At 48.9% G+C, this 25,606-nt stretch overlaps 1 protein-coding gene across 1 annotated transcript in view; it reads right to left on the bottom strand.

Annotated features, from left to right (window-relative positions):
• HSPA12A (heat shock protein family A (Hsp70) member 12A) overlaps nucleotides 1-25,606 on the bottom strand; it is a 124,390-nt gene that overhangs the window by 96,812 nt on the left and 1,972 nt on the right. Inside the window, exons 2-3 of the mRNA XM_037496559.2 lie at nucleotides 13,350-13,407; nucleotides 13,083-13,170 (exon numbers count right to left, since the gene is read on the bottom strand). Of these exons, the coding sequence (XP_037352456.1) occupies nucleotides 13,083-13,170 (88 nt within the window). The 5' untranslated portion in view covers nucleotides 13,350-13,407. The remainder of the gene's footprint in view (nucleotides 1-13,082; nucleotides 13,171-13,349; nucleotides 13,408-25,606) is intronic.

The following is a 25,606-nucleotide window of genomic DNA, read 5'->3' as shown; positions in this document are numbered from 1 at the left end:
TGAAACAGGGCTCTGGGAAGATTCATGATCTGCCATAATGTTAATCATTCCGTGAAACAAAGTCAGCGCTACATCCTCAGCGCCCCCGCCTCCGCCTAATGACTTACGGGGCATTAAGAAGCTAGAGCAGATATGGATAGCAGCTTTGGCCCACAGATCTCAGTAAGGGTGGCTTTTTGGGGACAGAGGACCCAGCTCCATCTCGACACCCCAGTAACAAAATCTACACACTAGTAACAAAAGATTGATTGAGTGGATTGAGTGGTCGCCCCCAAAAGGAGGTGTCCATGTGAAATCCCTGCAGCTTGCAAAGCCACCATATTTAGAAAAAGGGTCTGCAGGGGTGCAAGTAAATTAAGGAACTTGGGTGAGACCCTCCGGGATTACACGGTGGCTCCTAAATCAAGTGGCAAATGTCCTAAGTGACACACAGAGGAGACGCGCAGAGCAGAAGATGTGAGACCAGGCTGCAGACAGAGGTGAGGAGGAGGAGCAGGCGGGAGGGGGCAGGGGAGGGGGAGGTAAGAGGAAGGAGGAGGTGAGGCAGCATTCTTCCTGGAGCCCGGAGGGACTGTGGTCCTGCTGGCACTGGATTTGGGATTTCCAGCCACCAGAAGTGTGAGAATAAGTCTGTGCTGTCTTCAGCACCCAGCGTGTGATCATTTGTTACAGCAGCCACAGAAAATGAATGCAGTTGGCCAGATGCACTGGCCGCTGCCTGCTCTGCTCCCTGGGGAGGCTGTTAAGGAATGTTTTCATTCAGATTCCCCCAAAATCCATACGATGCAGCCCTCACCCCCAATGGGATGATATTTGGAGGTTTGGCTTTGGGGAGATAGTTTGGTTTGGAGAAGGCCTGAGGGCGGAGCCCCCAGGAAGGGGGGGGTGCCCTGGTGAAGTGGGTGAGAGGCCTGGCCGGAGTGGCACTCCAGCATGCACAGAGGGAGGCGCCTTGCATCTTCACTGAGCGAAAGCTCCAGGGTCAGGCACCCCCAGATTCAAAGCCAGATGTCCTCTTCTAGTTTGATTTCGATCAACTTCCTAAATTTCTCTAAGGGTGAAATACAGTATTTTTGTTCAGAGTTAAGATGAGGATTGGATGGAAATGTCCAGTCCAATGAATGTCACCCACTGCCCGGCACACGGTAAGTGCTCAGCTGCCACTGGCGGTGATGATGCTCACCACGGTGATGATGCTCATGGTGGCGATGCTGATCGGGGCGCTTTGGGCAGTGTGCCCTGGCAGCACGGGGTCTGCTGAGGAAGAAACAGGGCCAGGAGGCTCAGATTCCCAGGCCCAAGCTTGAAGACTCTTTGCTCTCTGGCACCCCTCCAGGCCTGCCCCTGCTACTGCACCTGCTGTGGAGGACCCCCCCCCACCCCCCAAAGGGATTAGTGAGGAAAGGTGTAAAGTCACTAGCCCAGCTGATGCTTCCTCCTGAGGGTAAGTGGAACCCGGGAGTGCTGGCTGGGAAGAGAAGACCTCTGAGGCAGTGACTACTACTCAGCCATAAAAAGATGAAATCTTGCCATTGGCAACATGCATGGGCCCAGAGAGTGTTACACTAAGTGATGTAAGTCTGATGGAGAGAGACCAACACCGTCTGATTTCACTTATATAGAAGACAAAGAATTAAAAAACAAAACGAAACAAAAACAAACTCTTAGTACAGACAACAGAGTGGCAGTTACCCGACAGAAAGGGGGAAAGAGGGTGGACAAACCAGTGAGGGGGTGGGGGCAAGAACTGTGTGGTGATGCAGGAAATTCGACTTTCATCAGGGGCCATAATGCCGTGTATACAAAATATATCAGGTATCATCTGTAGTCGAAATGTAATGTGCACATTTGAACTGCATAGGTTATAAGCCACATTTACTTCAATTAAAAAAAAAAAATTGGGGGGGCCTCCCCTGGTGGCACAGTGGTTGAGCACTGGGCTGTGGAGCTGCCTGCAGCCTCTGCAGCCTCTGCAGCGCCAGTTCAATCCCCGGCCGGGGGGATCCCCAGGCGAGGGCCCGACATGGGGGGCAGACCTCTCCTGCCGCGCTCACTGCTCCCCTCAGCAGTGTATTTCCTCGGTCTGCCTGTTCTGTTCCCAGCTCTGGCTCTGGTGAATTCTCTCACCCTCCTGCACTTCTGACTGTACCCAGTGTTTGTATAAATAAATAAATCTTTAACAAACAATTTTTTTTTTGAGAGGAATTTCAGGGAGACAATGAACAATGCCTAAAACCGGTTCTGGCAGGAGCTGAGGGCCTGACTTCAGAAGGCCCTTGGGTGGGGTCACCCATGGTGGAAGGAACTGAAGACCGCCAAGGAGAATCTGGAAGAAGAGTCGAGCTTAACAAGCCAACCTCTGGCAGGCTGGAGGCAAGTCTCCAAGCAGGAGGAAGCAAGCGTCACAAGCAGAAACCCAGTAACACGAGGTAAACAGAATCGAAACAGCACATTGGCAACCCAAGTCCGGCCTCCAGCTTTACTTTTTCCTCCCCGCACATGCTGGCTGCGGAGTAGAAGGCTGAAAATAAAAGCCATCGCTTTCCAGAATCACCTGGGTCACTGACTCCAAACGGTGCTCCAAAGTCAGGACAGAGTAAGTCACTAGTGGGGGCCACACGCCCCTCTCGTCCAGACTTGTTGATTTCATATTTAATTTTTTTGAAATGATGAACACAGGAAGAAACTTATCTGCCATTTTGCCTGGGGATCTGGCATGAAGACTTCCCTGCTGGTGGCCTGTAATTTTCCCCAGCTCTCTAGAAGCTTCTGAGCTCTCTCTTTTTTTCTAATGGAGGCTTTGTTTGTCATGAATGAACCCTGGCTACAGAGTCGGCTTGCTTAAAACAATGGAGTTACAGGGACAATAGGAAGGGAGGGCCTGCTGAGCGCTAAACCCACCATGCTGCCATCTGGGGGATCTTAGCGAGCCACTCCAGAAGCCGTCAGGTTCAGGGACAGGCGGTCTATTCACTCCTTCCAAGGCTCTGGAAATCCAGGGCGCGGCACAGCTTCTTCTTATCTGCCTGTGAAGACTGTGTTTAGGATTTCTCTGTCCCCCCACACCTAGGATGTCAGGCTGCCAGCAGGATGAGAGCAGGGAGCAAGCGAGTCAGTGTGATCATCGCAACTTTACTCCTCCCTTGCCCTCCAAAAAGCCTCTGCATTAAAATGGGGGTCATTGACGATAATTTGCAGAATGAGGATGGTGCAGTCTGAGAGCAGCAGCGTGGACCCACAGGCCCAGTCACCTGGCGGTCGCCCTGGGTTACACACCATGTCCAGTTAGGCATCAATTGCCACAGGCCCCGCCACAGTGACTCGATGTGTGGCTCCTTCCTCTCCAGCATCCCGGCTTTGGACCAGGTCCTCATCGCCTCTCTCCTGGGTTAGGGCAGCAGCCCCGCTGGTTTCCCATCCCCATCCTTGCCAAACGCTGCCCCTGGGCTCCCCCTACAGGAACCACCAGCACATCAGTCCTCTTCCCAAGAGATCAGAAGGTTCTCCCTGAGCTGCAGAATAGCCTAAACTCTGTAACCTGGCATATGAACTCCGTCCTGATGGTGAATCAGTGAGCCCAGTGGTCCCCGAGCCCTCAGCCTGGTGAGGTTGGCCCTGCGCAAGCCCCATGGCTCAGGGAGGGCCAGTCATTGCTCAGCGCCTCAGAGCTGCAGTCCTGTCTCTCCACATACTGCCCACACCACAGTGAGTGCCCCTGCTGGTCCCCTAATGGCCCGGGGTTGTGGGGGGGAGATGCAACTGTCACATGGGGGTGAGGAGCGAGGAGCGAGGCCATACATGACCCATGAACCATGACTGTTCAATCAGTGAGTGTGAACAGCACTGGATGAGATGAAAAACAAAGGAAAATAATGAATGCAAAGGGTGGATGATGTCCCCCTACCAGGTCCCGGGCCTCTCCCGTGTCCTTGGCTGAAATGTGTGCAGTGAGAGGACCTGTATATGATCATACTTGCCTGGGGAGAACTCATATTTTTAATGGGTTATTTTTAAATTTTTTTTAAGATTTATTTTTATTATGCATATAAGAACTGGGGTATAGGCCAGAGGTACAGGGGGTAACAGGATTCACCAGAGACAGAGTGGGGAACACAACAGACAGAATGACTGAAACACACTGCTGAGGGAGCAGTTGGTGAGAGAGGAGAGGTCTGCTGCGCCACGTGGGTAGCTCCCTGGCCAGCATCAAACTCATGCTGCAGTGACTGCCTATAGCTTGATAGCACTGACTTTAACCCCTGTGACATCAGGGAGGCCCTTAATGGGTATGTTTTTAATAGGCCGTATTGAATCGATATTAGAATTAGGCAAATATGTCCTAATTAGCAAAACACAGAAAACCACAGTTTCTCATGTTGACAGATGTCTTTGTCAGTGACGGGATCCTGATCACCAAATTCTGATGGAGGAGCTGGTTCCCCCCTCACACACAGCAATCCCCTGGGTATCAGCCTGGCAGTTCCTTAAAGGGTTAAACACAGAGTTATCGTAAGACACAGCCATTCCTCTCCGAGGAAGGTACTCAAGAGAAATAAAAACACATCCACACAAAAACTTTTACATGAATACTCCATCAACGTTATTCATAAAAGGCAGAGTATGGAAACAACTCAAGTGGCTACTAACTAATGGACAAACAAGATTGCCACAGCCTTGAGATGGGATATTATTCAGCAACAAGAACTGTGGTCGTGATTCCTGCTCCACGTGGAGGAACCTTGAAAGCACTGTGCTAAGTGAGAAGCCGCACCCCGTGTGACTCCGCTGGCAGGAAATGTCCAGAACAGGGAGAGCTACAGAGATGGAGAACCACTCGTGGCTTCCAGGGCTGAGGCTACGAAAGTCTCTGCTAGTGGGCATGGGATTAGCATCATGGCGAGAATATTCTAAAATGGACTGTGGACGTGGCTGCCCAACTCGATGATACTGGTCATACACTCTAATGAGTGGATTTCTGGTATGTGAGAATCAGGGCTCAATAAAGTTGTAAAAAAAAAAGGGGGGGTGTGTGTGTGTGAATAGCCTGGATCTCAGAATGACAACAGATTGTAAAATCACATCCTAGAAAGAAAAGCCAGAGCGACTAGGAGCAAAATCAAAGAACTCTGAAGAAGAAGGTGACTTCAAAAATGTGAAGGGTTGGCACGTGGCCCCAGGGAGACTCTGCTCCTCCCCCTGGACTCCTCACCCCCCATGTCTCCTACACATGCTTCATGTGTCAGCTTAAGTGTCACCTCCCAGGGTTGTTGCCCCAGCCACCTCCCCTCCACTCTGCTATGTATGTACCCTCATGCCCTTCAAAGCGCCCCTATTTGAGAACCCATTTCCTACCTCCACATACGTTCCCCCCCAGCCGGTGGGTTCCGTTCGTGTCCCCAGCACTTATCACAGTCCCTGGCATACAGATGCTTGAGAGGTATTTGCTGAATGAATCTAGAAGAACGGAAGCAGCCGACGAGCAGACAGTCTAAGGAGACCTTCCCGAGAGGCAGAGCCACCAGCAGACACTCTCAGTCAGCCTCAGTGCCCTGCCCCTCCCTGCAGGGGAACCGCCTAGCACACCGGGGACAGACGGAGGTATCACAGAGCAGACAAAAGCACCAGAGAGACGGTCAGAAGGGATTCCTTTCTCTTCTGCTTTAAAAACTCATGAATAGTTCATGCACTCTGCCCAGGTACTCTGGAAAAACCCTCAAACACAGATAGCAACCAAGATATCTCCACTAATACATGGAAGGAGCCACATAGCACATCCTATGGGACATTGGCCAGGAAGCTTTCATTATGTGGACAAACACAGGTGCGTCTGCATGTCCCGTCGCCCTTAATCAGAGCTTCCATTTGCTGGACGCGCATTGTGCAGGCATCGTGGGGACCACTTCACGAGAATCCAGTTCCCCTAAACCCTAAAGAGATGGATACCAATGATACTTAAAATCACTTGTGGTTCACTTACAGGGGGGAAGTTGGGGTTTAGAGGAATCACATAACCTTCTTAAGATCATAGAGCCACACAGCACAGGCTGAGATCCTAGTAAAGTGACTGCAGACTCCAGCAAAGGCTCCCCAGAGGCCTGTTGAATGAATGAACGAACGAATGAATGAGTGCGCAACTGCCTGTTCGGGGAAAGACTGAACTTCTCTTAGCCGGCTGGCTGGCACGCATCTCACAAATGCCCTAAATCTTGGGTCCTTCATCTCTTCAAGGCTCACTCTGCCCTTTGATTAAATGGCATCTCTTTTACAGCCCCCAGGGCCACTTCCTGGGCTCCACCTCCCTCCAGCTATGGGAGGAAACCTCCTCAAGGGGATGGGGAGTCAAACACCTCTCGGGATGAGTTTCTTGCCATGTCCCGGGGTCCATGTTTCTGCACCCCAGAGCCATGCTGCAGCAGAGTAACTCTGGTCCCTCCAGCCACCAGCCTCCCCCACCAAAGCTGACCGGTCCCTGCAGCTGCTGCGAAGCTGCTGTGTCCACTTCGAAGGTGCCACCTCCCGCAGGTACAGGTGCCGCTGGTGCTGGTGCCACCGCCACCGCCAGTGCTGGTGCCACTGCCATCGAGCGAGTGCCACCCACACTGCCAGCGCCGGGCTCACCACCTCTGCTGCTGCCGCTGCCATGTGGCCGAGATACCAACCCCCCAAGCCCAAGTTCTCGGAGTGGGGGTAGGGAGGGGATTTGGGTCATGCTTGCTCAAGCCCAGGTCATCTGTGGGCAGAGGAGGGACGCCTGAGTGATCATGAAGTATTCCAAACCTCTCTCTCCTCCAAATGAAACGTCATTGCTCTCTCGGGATTTCCTGGGAGCGCGTTTGGTCCCTCGTGCAAACAGATTTCTGGAAAGCCCCACACATTCCCAAGACATCTCAGACCCACGGGGAGACAGTGGAGGCCCCTGGGGACCTGCTCCCAACCCTTCCTTCCCCTGCCTTCCAGAGTACTTGGCATTGACCCCAAGTCTCTGCTCTGCTACCGAGAGGTTTGGAGACACCTTTCTGGCTTACATTTGTGAACCGATCTTATCCTTGACTTTGCCCTACTCCCCTTTCAGTTCTGTAACTCCGATGCATCATTCCTATTAATTAATTATGTGCATGTCCAGAAGTCCCTTTTGGAGTAAGGCAGGTTAGGAAAGTGAAAGGAAATAAATAGAAGGGCTCGAATAAGAACTTAAGTATACATACTTTAAAAAGGAAAGTCCAGGGCCTCTCTGGCGGCCTAGGGGTTAAGTCTCAGTGCTATCACCACTGCGGCCAGAGTCTGATCCCCGGCCAGGAGCTGCCTCACATATGGTGCAGCAGACCTCTCCTGTCTTGCCTGCTGCTCCCCTCAGCAGTGTATTTCAGTCAGTCTGCCTTTTCTGCTCCCCACTCTGCCTCTGGTGATTCCTCTCAACTCCCACACCTCTGGCCTATGCCCCAGTTCTTCTATGCAAAAATAAAAAACATAATAAAAATAAAAGGATAGTCCATTTCCAAATCTGGTTTGTTTCAATAGGGATATTTTTCTGTAGACTTCCAACAAGCAGAAATTCTTGGCCAAATGATGGGGTCACACTGGGTGAAAACAGTCCTCGTGGGAAGCTTCCCTGAACAAAGATCCCAGCGATTGCTCCCCAGCACCCTGCATAAACAGATGGGAGAATTCTGGGGGCGGCTTGTCCGGCCCCCAGGGGCGTTCCGGGCCCCCGCCACCTGGGCCTCCATCACCTTCAGCCCAGAACTCTTTCTGTAAGGGCACCCCAGCTCTCATGCGGCTTTGGGAGGTGAGGGGCTGTAACACACAAATGCACGCCAAGGTTTTAATGCCACAACTCCAAGCTTCACTGTTAGAGGGGTCAGTAACTCCAAAGGCAGGGTCACCCACATGTTTTGTGGGGCCCATTACAATGCAAAGGTGTAACACCCCGCATTTACAGTCTCAAGAACTTCAAGGAGACAGCAGGGCACTGACAGAAGAACACAGGGCCCTGGGGGACACAGGGCGCACCTGCCAGCCACCCCAGTCCCCGGCACATCGGGATGCACCAAGGACCCGCAAAGGCATGACTGAGAAAGTGAGGCCTCTCCACAGCCACAGTCCCTTTTTTTATGAGGAGCATGAAAAAATGGGCAAATGTTTAAAAATTAAAACAGAGACATCAAAGATGGTTCCACTCCGGCAGAAGCACAGCTTGGGAGACTTGGGTGAAGAAGCAGAGGAAGCGCCGTGGCCATCTCGCCGCGTGGCCACCTGCGCCCAGCCATGTGGTTTGAGAGAGAAGCTTGCAGGAGGCGACAAGGCAGCCAAGGGCGCAGCCAAGCAAGAAAGCTGCCTCGGTGGTTCTCAGAGGCAGGGCGGGTCTAGCGAGCCAAGCCCGAGAGGAGGGCTCCAGAGTGGATGGAGAGCCGGGCAGGAAGGGGGTGAGCAGGATGGGGGGACTTCCCTGGGGTCACTGAATTACTTCAGAAGCAGCAACAAGGACTAGATGCTTTTCAATAAGAACTAGATGCTTTACATCTGATTTTATGACAGGGGGTCCATACTCATATTGGGTGAAATAAAGGGGACCTATGTAATGTCAAATGACACCGTCTATGAATGTATATAAATGACTCAAGCTCTGTCCCCACTACGTGCAAGAGCGCGAGCGTAGAATCCACAGGGCAAATGAGCATTGTCTGCCCTCGAATTAGCTATACTGAGCCCCCACCTGACTCCCCAGAGCTCGTGGCACCTCTTTGCTCTGGCACAGCTTTGTTGTTTTGTGCGGAGGATACTCTGCTTGGGGCGGGGGCTGGGGTTCATTGTCTCATCCTTTATGTCACACACAGCAGCACAGCAGGGGCCGGGGGGCTTTGGCACCGGTGGGGCAGCATGAAAGCCACGGTCACCTCCAGGACCAGCTCCGGGTCAAGGAGAAGAGCGAGGAGGGAAACATTTGGGTAAGGTCCGGGGACACCACCCAGGGCTCTGCTCCATGAGCACCCTCCCAGGACCTCTCCGACTTAGATGCGAGAGGGCGTGGGGGCTTGGAGGTCTGGCTTTTGGAGCATCTACGCCAAGACACATGCACTCTCACCAGGCTGCAAGGGATGTGAGTAACGCAGGACACAGCTCATCCTGCAATACCAGAGACGTGCAGGGCCCGCGTGCTCCCATAGGGACTCTCCCTGCCTCGCTGCCTCTCTTTACACACACATGCGTGCAGGCTAACTCGTGCCTGTACACCCACATACATGCACATGTGATTCTGTGTGTATATCAATGTATGTATGCATATACAATATATAAATGTGGATGTATCTGTGTATGAAATAAGCATATGTTATATGTATGCTTAAATGCAAATATATAGAAAAAGAGAGGCAGAGAGAAAAACACGCCCCCCCCCAATATGTAGTACAATTCCATTCCATTCCATTGTATTACGTTCAACCAACATTTGGCGTCTCCGCCACATGTCGGCCCTGCCCCAGGCACCGGAACACAAAATTCCCTGAGTGCCACCAAGTCAGGAGCTTTCCATCCAGACGGGGGCAAACACCCACATCGTTCCACCTAGTAGCCACCTACAACGGGGGGCAGCACGATCTGGTGGTTCCAGACAAGGGCAGTTACGACGCACACTCGAGTGTGCAGGTGGGACCCAAACCTGGCTCCACCCCCTTCAAGTTGCGTGACCTGCCACACAGGATCCCGTGGATCCTGTTGGTAAAGTAAATCTCCACCACAGCAGCTTCCTCACGGCATGGGGAGGACGGCACGCTACGTTTGTAAGCCCACGGGCAAGTGGCTGGCACACAGGGCATACCCCGTAAAAGGGAACTTTATTATTACCGTCATTGTTCTCTATGAGAAGAGTGTGCGGTTCATAAAAGAAGAGAGAACGGTCCATCTAGCTGGAGGGTGACAGGAGAAGCATCCTGGGAGAGGTGGGGTAAGGAGTAGGTGTTGGTGAGAACAGCAGGGAGAAAAGGCATTCCAAGGACACAAATGAGCTTGTCCAAAGGCCCTCCCTGTGGCATAGAACATTCTGGCATGTTCAGAGAACGGCCAGCAGATGGGACAACCAGATGAAGGCTCCAAGGCCAAAGAGAAGCCAGAGCCAGATCTCAACGGGCCACCAAAAAACCTTAAACAATGGAAGAGCAAAATGAGATCTGCTTTCAGAAAGGTTTGGGAAAGATCCAGTGGAATATGACCCCACCTTCCCAGGGTCACCACTGTGATCAGCAGTTACCATGGACACCCCTGGAGTAGTGAGGCCACAAAACCCAGGCTGGGTGGAGCTCACAAGTTGTTCTCTCTGCTCACAAGTCTTCCAGCTGTTTGTTTTAGTAGCTACTAAAACAACTAAATGAAATGGTGTCCAAGGGGAAAAGCTGTCCGAGTCAACAAAGGAGGTCACTGACAGAGGAAAAAGAACAGCAGCTGCAGCTTGAAAGGGGTGGGAGAGGAAGAGAGGACCGAGATGCAAAGTGAGACGAAGGAGGTGGCTGGAAAGGAAAGCTGCAGACAGGCAGCCGCTCTCGCCAGCCCCCAGCTCAGTTCTGCTTATTCTCGTCTGTTCAAAGATGTGCTGGGCAGCCTCGGTGCCAGCTCTGGTCCACACACTCTGCCTCCTGCCTCCCTGCAACACTCCCTGGATAAAACTGACAGACAGAACAGCTGATCTTTCCAGCCCCGGTTCTCCCTCTGCCATCTTAGAGAGAACACAGACAGCAAGCGGGAGAGACGTCCCGGGGTGAGAAAAGGGAGTTGAAACCCCCAAGTCCCAGACACCCAGCACTTCAGTTTCTCTCCCCCTTCCAGAACTGCCACCTTGGGGCGTGGCCTTAGATTTTCATAAAGCAAAGATGGCTTTTTCCTCACCGTTCACTTTTTTCCTTTAACACAGTGGTGCTTCCAAAGGCCCAGGTGCTAACCCCGCCATTCCTCAGCTTTCAGGCCTGCTGCCACGCCCGGTAGGTGGGTATGTGGCGGTGCCTATGTGTGTGCAAGGCGGGGCGGGGTCCCTTCAAACACCAGGAAAGGCCCACCAGGGCCCCCCCCAGTGTGTCAAGTCCAAATTCTGGTCCAGATGTCCTACCACTGCTGTGGGGCTGCCTCTTGGTGATGCAGCGGCCGCAGCCTGGGGCTGCTGCACACCAGTGGGGGTGAGGAGGGAGGAGGGAAGGGAGAGAAAGAGACAGAAAGGAAGGAGGGGAGAGGGGGAGGGGGAGGAAGGAGGGAGGGCAAAAATGAAAAGAGGAAACTGAAGCAGGCACGTGGAGAGCTGTCACAGGACCCTCCCCACTTAGCAGGTATTTTCTGGTTAACTGAGACACTCACAGGACACTGCAGAAACAAAATAAGCGTGAACAATGACGGGATCTCGAAATCACTTCTGTTTTTCCGCACAGGTTTTCCTCTGGAGAAGTCCAAACAACGAACGATTTACCGAGCATCTACTGCGTGACAGGTACTCTGCATCTGATTAAACATCATAGGATTTCCTTTCATTCTTTTCTCTTTCAAGTATTTAAAGCACTGACTGGGATGCTTCGGCTGTTTTCTCTTCCAGCCACCCCAACTTTATTCTTACCAATGTTTTCAGAAGCTCCCGCTATAATGCCCTGCAGGGTTTTCTGGCGCTTTTGGTTTTGTTTTGTTGTCTTTGTTTTCTTTGTTTTTCCACCTAAAACTTTCCTTTTCTTTTTCCTACTCTCTGATTTTTAGTGGGGGCTGGGGGGAGGGGGTGGGGGAATCTAGCATCTGGAGGCTGAGACCACTTGAAATGTCTGGGCCAGGGATTGCTAATGACCTCCCAGAGATAACCCAAATTGCTGATTTAGCAAAGCCCATTCTTGACCTTGACACGAGACAAGACCTGCAAAGGGGAAGGCCTGGTGAGGGAGCAGGGAAAGAAAGAGGATCATAGAGGCGCTGAGATTCCTCCCGGCCCCTCCCCCATTCAGCCAACACCTGGCTGAGTTGGAAAACACGCCGGGCCCACCCTTCCCAGTGGCACCAATTGAAGCTGTCAGCTCTCGGCTTGTCACCAGTTGCACTGGGAGGCCCCGGGCAGCCACAAGAGCCCTAATTAGGCAGAAATGACACTTCTACAACTGACCTGCCAGGACCTTTGGCAAACCATTTAACATCATTAGTTAACATTTTTTAAAAGTGTGAATGTAAATGAACAGCCAGTGGCTTTCAATGGAGTTTGTCGGTGGCATCTCCCCCTCCTCTCTCTCTCTCTCTCTTTGTACATGAATAGTGCACTTGTTTTCCCCAGGACTGGAGGGAGGCGCTCGGGAGGAAGGAAGAGCAGGACCGGTCCGCAGAGAGGAGAGACATGTGACAGCATAAAGGCACTCGGGGAGTGGGGCCATGGCTTCCTGGCTGCCTTAGGTCCGAACAGACACCATGGCCCAGGGCCGGGGAGGCTAGGCCCATGTGGGTCCCGCTCCTTGAGCCACCCGTGAGCGTGACAGTGACCGCTCCAGGCTTGGGTCGCGGGCAAGGATTTCCTTTCTTGACCCCCGGGTGCCTCTGGCACTGGGACGCACCCCGGAGACACAGCAGGTCCCCTCCCCGGCCACCACGATAGACTGACCACCCCTGACTGAGGGTCACGAAGGTTCTGGTTTCCCAGTGTGGACAAAAGTGATGTCCAGACTGCACCGAAATCTCTAGGCGTGTAAGAGCGTCGTATCGAAAATAACAATGTACGTTCCTTAATGTAAAATTATTTCATTGCTAAGAATTGTGAACCGTCCTCCGAACCTGGAGCGAGTCTTAAGTTCTCTTTGCTGGTGGGGAGTTCTGTGCAAAGCACCTCATCCATGAGATGCAACACAGGAAGTCGCAGTCACACGCGGTGTGCCCGGACGCCCTCGCGCACCTCTTAGCACCGGGCGTTCTCCACAAGCAGGTGCTTCGCCACAGTCCAGCAAACCTCTCACGCGTGTGTAAGTCTCCACGTCCCGGGAGTCTCAAGAGTCCCGAGGCCCTCCCCAGAGGACCCGAGTTGGGGGGGTGGGGGCGACTGTTTCAGACGCAGGTGTGATACTTACACAAACATGTTCGTTTCCTACCTGAAGCGGCTATTTCCCACCTGGAATCACACTTCATTTTGCTCTTGGCTGTGCACCCACAGAATCCGTACACGCCGACGCTCTCCATCTGTGGGAGGGGAGGAAAGAGTTTCACTGTGAAAAGGTCACTTGGCCTGTCTGTCCCCACGTGGCTCTCGATGCGTCGGGGCTGGTGGGGCGCTTGAAGTGCAGCAGGTGCGGGGCAGAGGAGGCCGCGGTCACAGGGCGCAGCACAGGGGCCTGGTTCCTGGTGGCCTTGGCACTTACCACCTACTGGATGTGTGGCCGTGGGCGGGATGCTTAGCCCTGAGTCTCAGTGTTTCATCTGGAAGACAGAGATAACGCCTTACTACTTCACGTGACAAACAGAAGGATGGCAGCATCGCAAAAGCTGGAGAGCGTGGAGCCAATGTGACACGTGATGGCCCCAGCCTCACAGAGCTGCCGGAACAGCCTCTGCCAGCTTCTCGGCCACCCTTTCCCTTCCAGAGATGAAATTCCCAAGCTGTCCTCTGGCGTCCCAAGGCACGCTGGACAAGCCAGGGCTCCGCCAGCACAGCCCCATCCCCAGGCCCCGACCTCCTGCTCCTGCTCCTTCGCAAAGGGCTGTGTGTACCACAAGGAAAAGTGCAGGGCGCACACCAGTCCCTAAAACCCTGGCCTCCCTGCTGCTTTCTAAACAGCGGAGAGAAGGCACGCGCACCCGGTCCATTTCCAGATTTCCGGAAGCCCAGAGAACCATGGTGGTGACACAGTAGATGCACAATAAACGTCCGCTGAGTGGCAAGGCAGTGAGGCCTCTGGGCCAGGGGGCAGGGCAGCGCATGGGGGGGGGGGTTGGGGGGGCATGGGCTGATGCAGGCAGCACGGACCCCAGATTTGGAGAGCTCTGCGTGCCCCTGAATTAAAGATGAGCACATGCGGGGGAGGGGAGGTACAGGGGCAGCGTGTGACGTGTGCGCCCCGAGGAGTCATGAGAGAGGCAAAAGAAAGCAATCTTAGTTTGGGGCAGAAAGAGTGAAAATACTGGAAAACGGCCTTTAATAACAGTAAATGGGACGGGGAGAGAAAAGCTCGTCGTGATGGTGCATTTAGTGCTTTTAAGCTAAATACCGCAGCATATTAAGCAAATAGAGAAAAGCCAGCTAGAAGATGTCAGCAAATTGAACGGAGCACAGCTCAGAAAGCCGATAGGAGGTGTCTGGCTTTGACCCCTGTCCCCATCACATGGCCAGTCCGCGCCTGTTGTTTAGTATTGCTTCTCCTCTCCAGCTGCGGGGCTTATTGAAAAGCCCTTGCTCCCTGCCTGGTTTTGGCACATTTTCTGCAGGTGCCTCCTACTGTGGCCACAATGGGCTGCTCGGGAGGTTCAGACCTGTCAACAGCTCCGGGGAGGGGGTGGCGGCTGCGGAGGGAGCACAGCCATTGTCTTAAAGGGCCAGTGACATTGTGTGCCCTGGAGCCTCCAGCCCGGCACCTGCTAATCAGATGAATCCTTTCTGCCGCTCCCCCTTGCTCCCTTCAATGATTTCACTTGATCGCTTGGGTTCCTTTCTGGAAGGGGAATTGCTCCATTGATCATATAAAGTAATTGCCTGTAAAACATTGCTCCCCAACAACTACTACCTTCCTGGCTGAAAATGTCACCGCAATTGAAAAGCTCTCAGCCCAGTTCAAGAATGAGGCCGCTGGCGCCATCAGGCTTTGCCTCTGTCCCCAAGCCCTCCTGGGTTCTGAGAATTACAAGTTTGTTTGGTGCGACGAATGCATGTGAAGACGGAGAATTTCGCTTCCCGGAGGAGAGGGCCGATTTCGTGACAGATTGTGGAAAGCCAAGCCAAGCCAAACCAACAAACAAAAATGCCTCAGCACTAAAATTAGATATTTCCCTTCAGAGAAGGAACTTATCTTCTTAATCGCCCACACCACTCTCGACTCACAGACTGTGGAGGGACGCCCCTGTGGAGGCAAGTGTGGTCTGGGAGAGATTCTTTATTCCCATCACACCAGAGGATGGGACATCTTTGTCTCAGAGCGGGAAGCGGCCTTGGTTTGGGAAAGGAATCGATGCTCTTGTTGTCTGAGATTCCCCCGATGTCCCCAACCTGTCACTTGGCGGCAGCAGTGACTCACTAGGAGAAGGGGGACCTCACACTTAAGGAGTTTCATAATGCTTTATTAGTCATTTGTCACGCCAACGCGAGGGTGTCATTCACCTGGGGGGAAACCACTGACGTGTGCTCGAAACTGTCAGTGGAAATAAACAGCTGTTGGTGACGGTTTCAAACCTAGACAGGTGGAAGTCTAGGTTTGCACCTAAGGGGGGAGGGAAGGGGAAAGACTTTTTTCCATTTCATTGGAGGGAAGCACCACCAGCTGGGTGAGAGGCTGCCCGTGACTAATTCACAAACAAAGCTGCAGGTGAATCACTTTCCGCTGGATGAGCCAGAAATCTTTTTTATGGATGATGAAGGGCAACAGGCATGCTTACTGTTGTACTTTAAAAAAAAAAAGGGCCGAAGCATCTACTCACTTACTTGACAAACGAGTATAGAGAACTGACGCGCAGAAAGTCTATTTAAAAAGATTAAGCTGAGAAAGTCATAGACCTTTTGACGTCAAAATTACCTGCTTGGTGCTGGTACAAGTGACAAAAGGGTTAACAGGTGCACCACCTTCTCCTGGGCTTTAGGGATTTGGTATTTTAGTTGTTAAAATCTTTTTAGAGCGTCAGAATTTACCTGACATTTACTTAGGGGGACTACACCTATCACAGCAAGGAAGATGTCTGTAATAAGATGTGTTTTTCCCTTATCTACCCATATAGTGAAGAGAATAAAAGAAATTCTTTAAGATTAAACCCACCAAATAAAGTGGTTCCTGGCTAGGAAGAATTAGGTTGAGTCTTTCACCAGCAACTGGAGTGCTGTTCTATTTTCTTAGATGGGGAGGTCTTCTGTGTTTTTTGAGGGGGGGTTCTAGAAAATGTGGGTGTGGAACTGAATGACCCCTGAAGCTGCCTGCCCCGCTGACTTCCTTGTCTGTAAAAGCCTTACAATAGCAAATGGACAGATGAGCAGTAAGGACCATTACTTTCAGCAGCTCTGCCTACAAGATGGGCAGTCAAGACAGAGGAAAAGTGGGTTGAGTGACGCCTAGAGTCAAGAGGCGCCTGGATGTCCACAGCTACTGCCCCGCGGCCCCTGGCAAAGAGCCCCCACCACCTTCCCCTGCACAGAGCAGGTGGCACTGATGGTGAGGGTGAGGACGTGGGGGGGGGTGGGGGGCTGACCTGCCTCTGGATTTCAGCAGAGTCCTCTGCATGAACTCCCTCAGTGGGAGTGTGTAGGGAACAGTGTTTTAAGGTCATTTCAACTTATTTCTGGAGGGGGAGAAGGAAGAACATCTGAAGAGAAGAAAATCAGGCCACCATGCTCATCATCACAGGACAGATGTCAGATCTGACAGCAGCCACCAGACTGGTTTCACCCTGCACCCTCCACTGGCCTATCGAGACACCATGCACGAGCCTGCCCTGAAGTTCAGCAACAACAAAGAGGGGCTTCGCATCTTGTGTCCATGGGGATCCTCACGCACACTTTCCAACCACCTGATTTCACAAGGTAGAAACTGAACTTGGGCTACATTTGTTTGACCTTCATACTAAGTAGCGGGGTTATAAAGGTACCTCGTGTGCATTTACGGATAAAAGAATGCATTTTTAAATGCTGCCTTGTTCCCACGTCCACACACCTAACTGATGCAGTGGACACGGTGATAAGAGACAGACCCCAGGGTAACAGGTGATCATTCTGAAGGGTAAGAGCTGACATTCTTCATAATTCAGATTTGCAAACTGACTTACATGGTGACAGCCACAAACACTTCAACTCTAGAGCTTATGGTTTACATTTATTACCCACATGCATCTCACCCGGAAAGGTTCACACACATAAAGGTTACCATCTTTATACTTAAAAAGTCAACATCAAGCTGATGGTAACAGTAACTGTACCTGTTGAAATGCCTGTATTCCATATATAAGTGTGCTAATTCCCAGCTGGAAAATGATGTCACTTTGAACTTTGCTTTAAAGCTCCTGAATTACCCCAGACCTGCTGGCCAAGGGGAGAAGCGTTTGCTGTTCTCTCTCCTGCAGAATGCGCAGGCCTTTTCCAAAGGCGCACTTCCATGCAGCGTTTGTGACTGAGTCACATGCTCCTCAAGCTCCCAGGAACCTACTTCACTCCCCGCCCCCATGAAGAGCTCACTTCTGCTTTTTATTTGTTTACAACAATTTTCTTAGAATTACAGGCCACAAGGTTCCCCTTCTTCCAAAAGTGGGAAAGCACTATGTCGCCAAAGGAGTGTTCCCATGCAGTTTTCCCAGTTGACAAAGGGTCGCAGCCCCTGGCCCCTGTGCTATCCTTCCAGAGTAGCAGCGGGTTTTAAAATGCCCTAGCGAGACAGATGCCTGTCAAGTCCTCACACAGGTGTGTCAAAGATGGAGGAGACAGGATGTGGGGGGTTAGCCTTGGCATCTCACTGTGGACGGCCAGGTGGGCCCACCACAGAGTGACCAGCCGGGCTGGTCCTGACGTGGATGCTCAACCTTAACCCCGGTGGGGATGGGCACGGGCATATGTACGTGCATGTGCATGTGCGTGCATGTGTGTACGTGTGTGCATGTGTGTGTGCGTGTGTGAGAGAGAGAAAGAGAGAGAGGGAAAAAAACAGCCTCTGACCCACCAGCCAGGGCTGAGCTTCGTGCCAAGCAGGACAGGGTTCTTTTTCTCGGCATCAGGGCTTGAAAAGGAGTGTGAGCACAAGGCGAGCCCTCAGGGAGTCAGGGTCAAGAGGACATGCACACAGGAAGGGAAAAGCAGTGATTTTCAGTTAAATAAACCACACATCTAGGGCGATTCCTTTCGTTTTCATGTAACAAGTAGTAGTTGAAGATAAAATCTAAGTCATATAAATTAAAAGAGGTCTTATCATTTTGAGTTTTTCACTTTGTTTTTCCTGCTTTTGCAGATGTATAATTATCTCAAAAAATGAAAAATAAAAAGACAACTAATTTTCCAACTGTGGGTTTATAAGAAGTAGACAGAAGAAATTACTAATTAAACATAAACATAATATTGCTCTTGCAAAGGTCATAGTTCAGAACTCAAAGTGGCTGCATTTTCAATAAAGTAATAAATGATGGTGTATGGGAAAATAATCCTTCTAAAGCTTATAAAGTGATAAACACACTATTGCAAACATCATGCTTTACAATAAAAGTGGTGCTTTGGTGCTTCCTCTACAAACACAGTCTTTTGATTCTTACTCTAGAAAATAAGGCCTCTGATTTTGTATTCTCAAAATCAGCACAGGTACTTTATTTTCCCCTTATATCCTGACAGCCTGGCTATACAGAAAAGACAACATTTAGGATTAAAGCACCAAACAGGTCAGATCCACACGTTAAAAAAAAAAAAAAAAAAAAATCAACAAGTATTGGGAAGGAATAATTTTACATCAAAAGACATTTCTGGCACTGAATAGGAACTCTACTTTTGAACTTTTAGAGGCAAAAAAATTCTTCAGAAGGCACAGATATTTAAGGTTAAACAGATGCTGCTTCTCTGTGAAATTCCCTGCCTGGTGAGTTTCTCCACCATGGTCCCTGTTTCCAAATTTGCACCCAAGGTAGGAGGCTAGTGTGCAAACAGGTGGTCATGGACTTTGGGAAAGATGCATCCCTGGGGCCAATTAGGGATATTTTAAATCACTTTGTTATTCATAAGTCAACTCAAATTTGCACAAAAGTCTTAACTGCAGTTGTTGAACAAGCGCAGCTTCTTTGGGTACTCTGCCATTTCTAACAGTGACAGCGGGGGAGGGTGGCCCCTGGGTCGTCCCTATATAGGCACAGGGAAGGAAATGCAGCTGAGACAGGCATCCAGATACTTCTCCAAACCTCACTTTCACCTCTGTTATTTCAAGGGAAAGTGCCTTCACACAAAATTATCCTGATATAAGTCACGTCTTTACTCCTGGGTGGGCACCACTGTGATGGGCTCCCCTGTGTTTCCTCTTCCTTCCTCTCCCCAACCTGTAGCACTTAAAATAGAATTACATTGATTAGCCCCTCAACCGAAAGTGGGCATCATCAGATACATATTAAAATTATGTCTACTTTTGAAATAATATTTTAAACTTTCATTCTCTCAGCTTTAATGCTCTCCTCCAAGTAGAAGTGGAATCATTTTTCTGAGAAAAGGATTCTAACCATTACTTCTTCTATTCTCTATCCACCCTAGGGTGTTAAATGCACAATCATAAAATATGATGATTGCATTATTTCAAGAAAACAGAATCCAATATCCCTTGTTAACATACAATTCAGTGTATTTAAAAAACAAAACAAAACATTGTACAGAAATTTACTCTAACACATTAGATCAGCACTCGAGAATTACTCACAAGTGCCACCTAAGGGACCCTGGAAGTGCATAGGGCTCCAGTGACAATAATTCATCTGGGGCTGTCAAGAAAGAGATGTGGTTACGTCAAATCAACATTGAGGAATTCACCTCAACTAATCTTGTTCACTAGAAAACCCTGAGCATTTACTCCTCCCAAGTCACAACTCTTCAAGAAATAATTCTCATCAGCAGATGAGAATTCTATTTCTGCATCTGGAACTAGATTTCTTTTTTTTAACATTTAAAAAGCTACAATTCTCAAACTTCTTAAACAGCACAAAAGGGGTAGCATTTCTAAAAGGCAAATCGAAGGAGAAAAAAAGGAAAACAAGAAAAAAATCCTTCAATTGGCTGATAACAACTAGAGAGTCAAGTACTGAATTTTTAACAAGGGAATTCTTTCAATTCCCCCCCTCCAATTTTTTTGAAGTCTTAATATTACCATAAGATTCATGAGGCTGTAGAAAGCATCCATCAGTATAAAGACAGAGGCAGTGCCTTGATTACGCTAATAAGAAACAGATAATTCCTCTTACGCAGATTAACCCTAAGTACTTTTCAGAGCAGCTAAAGCCCCCTTCAATCAGGTGTTAAAGTTTAATTACAAAAGTTAAACAACTTATTGGTTCTCATTCAAGTGTAGCAGCAAAACAGGCCAGCACACAATTCTCAGGAGACAAACTAAATCAATGTTTGCAACAGTAACGGAGAAAATATTTTGAGCCAAAATTTGATGGACTGTCTACCTGTCCTCGGACCTGGGATTCTTCCTGCTGTCTTCTTTGCTACCCCCTATGTGGAAACTGTTTAACATTTTCTTTATTCACAATGAACACAATTACTATATTTATTTTGCAACTCATTTGGCAACTCATTTGGCAATTCATTCTTTTTTATCTGCTTTACAATTACGTCACAAAAATACCCTTAAGTTGTATCCACTTCAATAAAGTTAAAAAATTGTCTAAAAATGGCCAAATTGCTTGCTTAATTTTCTTTTGCCTGAAGTTTTCCTTTCCTCTTTACTGTCTGGACTCCCTAGGTAAACACCCTTCTTCCAGCCCCATTCTGCTACACAGAAACTTGTCTAGACTCTGAAAAATAATCTGCCAACAGTATAATCTCTAACAGCATCTTTTGGTCCTGTGTGTCAAAGGCCTTTGAACAAATGACTGACGGTGAAATCTAACACAGCCTTGGACAGGATGCTGGGAACGTGCACGGTACAACTGCACCTCCAGTTCTCTGCTTTACTTGCAATGCAAGAGAGAAGCAACATATCAACCTATATTTTTGCACAAAGATGACCGATATGTTACCAGGAGGTTTAACTACCTCAAAAGGTAACTAATTTTGTTTTTCAAGGGACTTCCCCTTATCATTTAATTCAATTCAGTCTGAACTCCTGTACAAAGCTAAATAGATTTCAGGCAAACATTGCAAAATTGCTAAAAATGTTCTATTTTCCTTTGCCTTAATTTTTCTGGTAATAATAACTTGACTTACTATATTCTGGGCTCAGTGGGAAGGAGTTCGCCTAGATTTTTTAATTTATTTGCATGACAATCCTATAAAGTTGAAAATATTCACTGATGGTGTAAGTAACTTGTACAAGATCACACAGCTGGGGATTGGAAGAACTAGGACTTGGACCCATAAGTCCAAGGTCTTGAATCCAGGTTTTGGCTTCCAAGACCCAACAAGTCAAGTCTTTCTTGCTTGCACTCATTATCAAACTGTTCCTAAATAAAGCCTGAGCCATTCTCTTTCTGACATGACCCATGGAGAAATCTTTTCGAGCAGTGGTTCGCGACCCTGGCTACACATTTTTTTTTTTTTTTAAGATTTATTTATTTATTTATTTATACAAGCACTGGGTACAGTCAGAAGCACGGGAGGGTGAGAGAATTCACCAGAGCCAGAACGGGGAGCAGAACAGACAGACTGACGAAATACACTGCTGAGGGGAGCAGCAGGCGTGGCAGGAGAGGTCTGCGCGCCATGTGGGACCCTCGAGGTGGCCACGGATCAAACTGGTGCTGCAGAGGCTGCTGGAAGCTTCGCAACCCAGTGCTCAACCGCTTCGCCACCAGGGAGGCCCTGGCTGCACATTATTATCAGATAATTTAAAAAGTACTGTGTGGAGCCCAACCCTGGAAATTCCCATTTAGTAGGTCCAGGGTAGAGCCCAAGTATCTGTATTTTTTAATACTGTAGCAGGGAATGAAACAGATAATCTTTCTCTTCCTGGTGCTTAAATTCTAAGGGCGCTTTGCTTCTGGTAGAATCTGCTAGAATCCCAAGTGATTCTAACATGCAGTGCAGACCAAGAATTAATGATCAAGAGATTAACACATTTACCCCGATTCCTTCCTCCAAGTTCTCAATGTACTTGGGAGGGTGGGGGAAGAGTCTACTAACTGCTGATGGGAGTAGCAGAACCTAGATTTGCCAGCAGTGAGCACAGTAGAAATGCTTGGCCCTGGCAGTCAGCAGGACCTGGATTCAAATTCTATCTCTACTATTTATCACCTATGTGCTCCTTGGCCTTTCACTTCCGCTGTTGTGCAGATATTTAAAAATTTTTTTAAAAACATGTATTTATTTATACAAGAGCTGGGGTATAGGCCAGAGGCCCAAGAGGGTGAGAGAATTCACCAGAGTGCGGAACAGAACAGGCAGATGGACCAAAGTCCATTGTTGAGGGAAGCAGCGAGTGAGACAGGAGAGGTCTGCGTGGGAATCTCCCTGGCCGGCTGGGAATCGAACCCGCGCTGCAGAGGCTGTGGACAGCTTCACAGCGCTACGCTCAACCTGCTGCGCCACCCAGGAGGCCCCTGTTTTGCGGATTTAATGGGATGATATAAGGAAACGCAGGGCATATGAAAGTGCTTCACCAACAGAAGAGGTTGGGTTTTTTTTAATTATTTTATATATATATTTTATATCATTCTTAGTTTTTGTACAATGTATGCTTTCTTCTCTCAGCTGCAGTCCTCGTAAAATTCCCACCACGAAGTCACCCGTCACATCACCATAGTCCCTTGTGCTCCTTCCTCCCCTGTTTATGATTCTATGACTAAAAGCACCTGCAATCAAGTTCATTAGTTCCCTATGAAAAATGATATTCAACACAGATGGCAAAGGCAGGCATGAAGAATTAACATGCTCTTGACAGTAACCCCAAAATAACATCTAAATACTAAAGTCATGCAAACAAGCTCCAATTATATAAAGGTGTTAAAAAGGATGAAGGAAAAAATGAACAAATACATTTTCCTTTTTCCTCCTTCATTTAGTAAATGAAGCCTAAATGACATAGCTTAGAAATTCTTTTTAAAATGCAGACTGATGGGGCCTCCCTGGTGGCGCAAGGGGTTGAGCACTGCACTATGAAGCAGTTCACAGCCTCTGCAACATGAGTTCGATCCCTGGCCAGCCAGGGAGAGCCCACATGGCACAGGAGACTTCTTCTGACTCGCCCACTGCTCCCCTCAGCAGTGTACCTCGGTCTGGTCTATCTGCCTGTTCTGTTCCCCACTCTGTCTCTGGTGAATCCTCTCACCCCCCTGCACCTCTGGCCTGTACCCCAGCTCTTGTATGCATAAATAAATACATCTTTAAATAAAATAAAATGCACACTGATGAATAATTTCCTCTCTGAAAGGTCTTCAACTGGCATGTAGGAGTTGACCAATACGTCCTGCTACTTTATCTGGAATCAGAGCGACAAAGGAGAAGAGAGTTGAGATGGAGAACCCCAATTCAGAGGGTCTCACCTGAGGTCTCCAAGAGGCCTGTGGACTGCGGACCGGCTGCCCACAATCCCACACGTACACCAAACACATCCCTGAAGAATGGCTTGCCCATAAATACATTCTTTGTCATAGGTACAGCACTTCCATGAATGGACACAAATGCTCTAGATGTACATCCAGCTGAATTCAGCGGCCCTATAGATCACCGCTACCACATGGCGGGGTCAAGGGGTTCACTTTTGCTGTTAGTAAGGCATCTTCATACTAAAAAGTCAAGCAACACCAGCCCAACTCAATCATTTTGTTGATGAGGTCTTGGAAGATCTTGGGAACAGATGGGACTCCAGTCTAGGTTTTCTAAGTCCCATACAAGAGGTCCTTGTCCCACAACATAAATCCCTTCTGATGGGGGCACCGCGCCCACAGGCAGCTAACAGTCAAGGCTGTGTCGTCTCTATTCTCTCTTCTCTTTCTAAAGGAGGAGAGGACAGTCCTATTCTCTCCCTGGGAATATTCCAGAGACTTTCTGTATCACCTGAGTATCCTTTTTATTTCCCTTCCCTTATTCCCACTCCGCTCTTCAGCCCCCGAGTTCCACACATTTAGGGCTCCCAGCACACTCAGTCCCTTTCAGGCTCTTAAGCTCTGTAAGTGCCCCTGGACATTGAGTCGCAATATGAAATGGAAATACAGCCGCCAAGGGACTAAAACAAGGAATGTGCTAAGTATTACAAAATATGCATATGCATGAATGTATTTTACAGCTAAAGCTCTAATATCTATGGGGAATAAGATTGAAAATTGGAATATTCATGAATAATCATTTTATTTACTTTGGACCTATTGAGAATAGGCTCTAATAGGCTCTTGATAAATCCATAGCGTACCACCTTTTCTAAATATTTTCCAGTCTAATACTTTAGTTCACTGTCCCCAGTGATGGCTTACTAGGATATAAGTGCCACTGGAACTTAAGTGCCACGAGGAAAAGGAATTATCTATTTTACTCACTGCTTTCCCTCCAGTGCCTAGCATAGTGCCTGGAACATGGTAGGCATTCGATAAATATCTGCTGATTGAACCAAAGGCAGAGGGAAGCAGGGATGGTAAGTTTATATTTTTATTTAGTTTATATAGTTTTATTTTGAGAAAATGGAATGATCTGTAAGGGAACTACCGATTTCCTAAAATCTTTGTTCAGTCTTCAGTTATCCCGTAACATTTGAATTAACATCCTTCCTGAAAATATTTTTAATATCATTCATTAAAGGTATACAAGTAATATATGCCTTCTAGGAAAATCAGAAACTACCACTATGTAGGAAGAAGAAAAGCCCCCTATGATTCCAGGACCCAAACATAAAACCACTAGCATGCTAACACACATCCTTTTAGACTCAGCTGTGTGCCTATGTACACACACAAAGGCACACACCTGACACTCCCAGAATGCTTTGCCCTGGACACTGTGATTTGGAGTTTGTCCTCTTCCTTTGAGCCCCCTTTGTTTGTTGTTACAGCGCCTTCCCCCTCCTCCTATGTTCTAAATAGATTCCTCCCCCAATATTTAGGTCCTTCATGCAAGAGGATTTTTTCCTTTTTCCCTCCAGAGGATTCCTGGACTCTTACTTCAATGCTCACTTCCATGTGGCCATCTTCCACCTGCCTCTTCAGACCTCCCTTTTCTCTGGGACACCAGAGCTTGCCTCCCCATGGCTAACACCAAATGCATGGTTTCCTGTCAAAACCAGATGCCTCAGTCATTTAGCTCCACTGTGACAGAATTCCACAAGTCATCCTCAGTGGAATCACCTCAAGTCTCCCAACCCCACATCCAATCACTCAAAGTGACTTCCTTCCTTCCTTCCGTCAGGCCTCTCACCCACCTCTTCCCATCACCATCATGACTGTGTAGGAGCTTGTGTCTGTATTACTTCCCACCTGGATCTCTTGCTTTCTGTGTAGCCACACGTCCATCAAGCCAAGCACTGCTGCCAGTTAACTTCCTAAAATGCTTCTTCCATTTTGACTAACCTACACTCAGAAATTAGGGGCTGCTTCCCACTCTTGGAGAATGATATTCTAGTCCCGTCATCATTTCATCTTAACGACTTCCATCCTTATCTCTCATTATTCCTTAAAGCAGACACTTTAATCTAGCCAGCCTAGGGTATTAATTCACCCAGCTCCAGAACACTGATTATAAACATTTATTATGTGCAAAATCCATTCATTTACTGAACAAATTTTTACTAAACTATTCTGTCAGGTAAAGTAGTGGTGCTGGGGAGCA

The sequence above is a fragment of the Talpa occidentalis genome, unplaced genomic scaffold (assembly GCF_014898055.3).
Source record: "Talpa occidentalis isolate TD23 unplaced genomic scaffold, MPIMG_talOcc4v2.1 talOcc4.8, whole genome shotgun sequence".
Classification (NCBI taxonomy): domain Eukaryota; kingdom Metazoa; phylum Chordata; class Mammalia; order Eulipotyphla; family Talpidae; genus Talpa; species Talpa occidentalis.
Note: the sequence above shows the minus strand (reverse complement) of the source record. Positions and strands in the feature narration are given on the sequence as shown.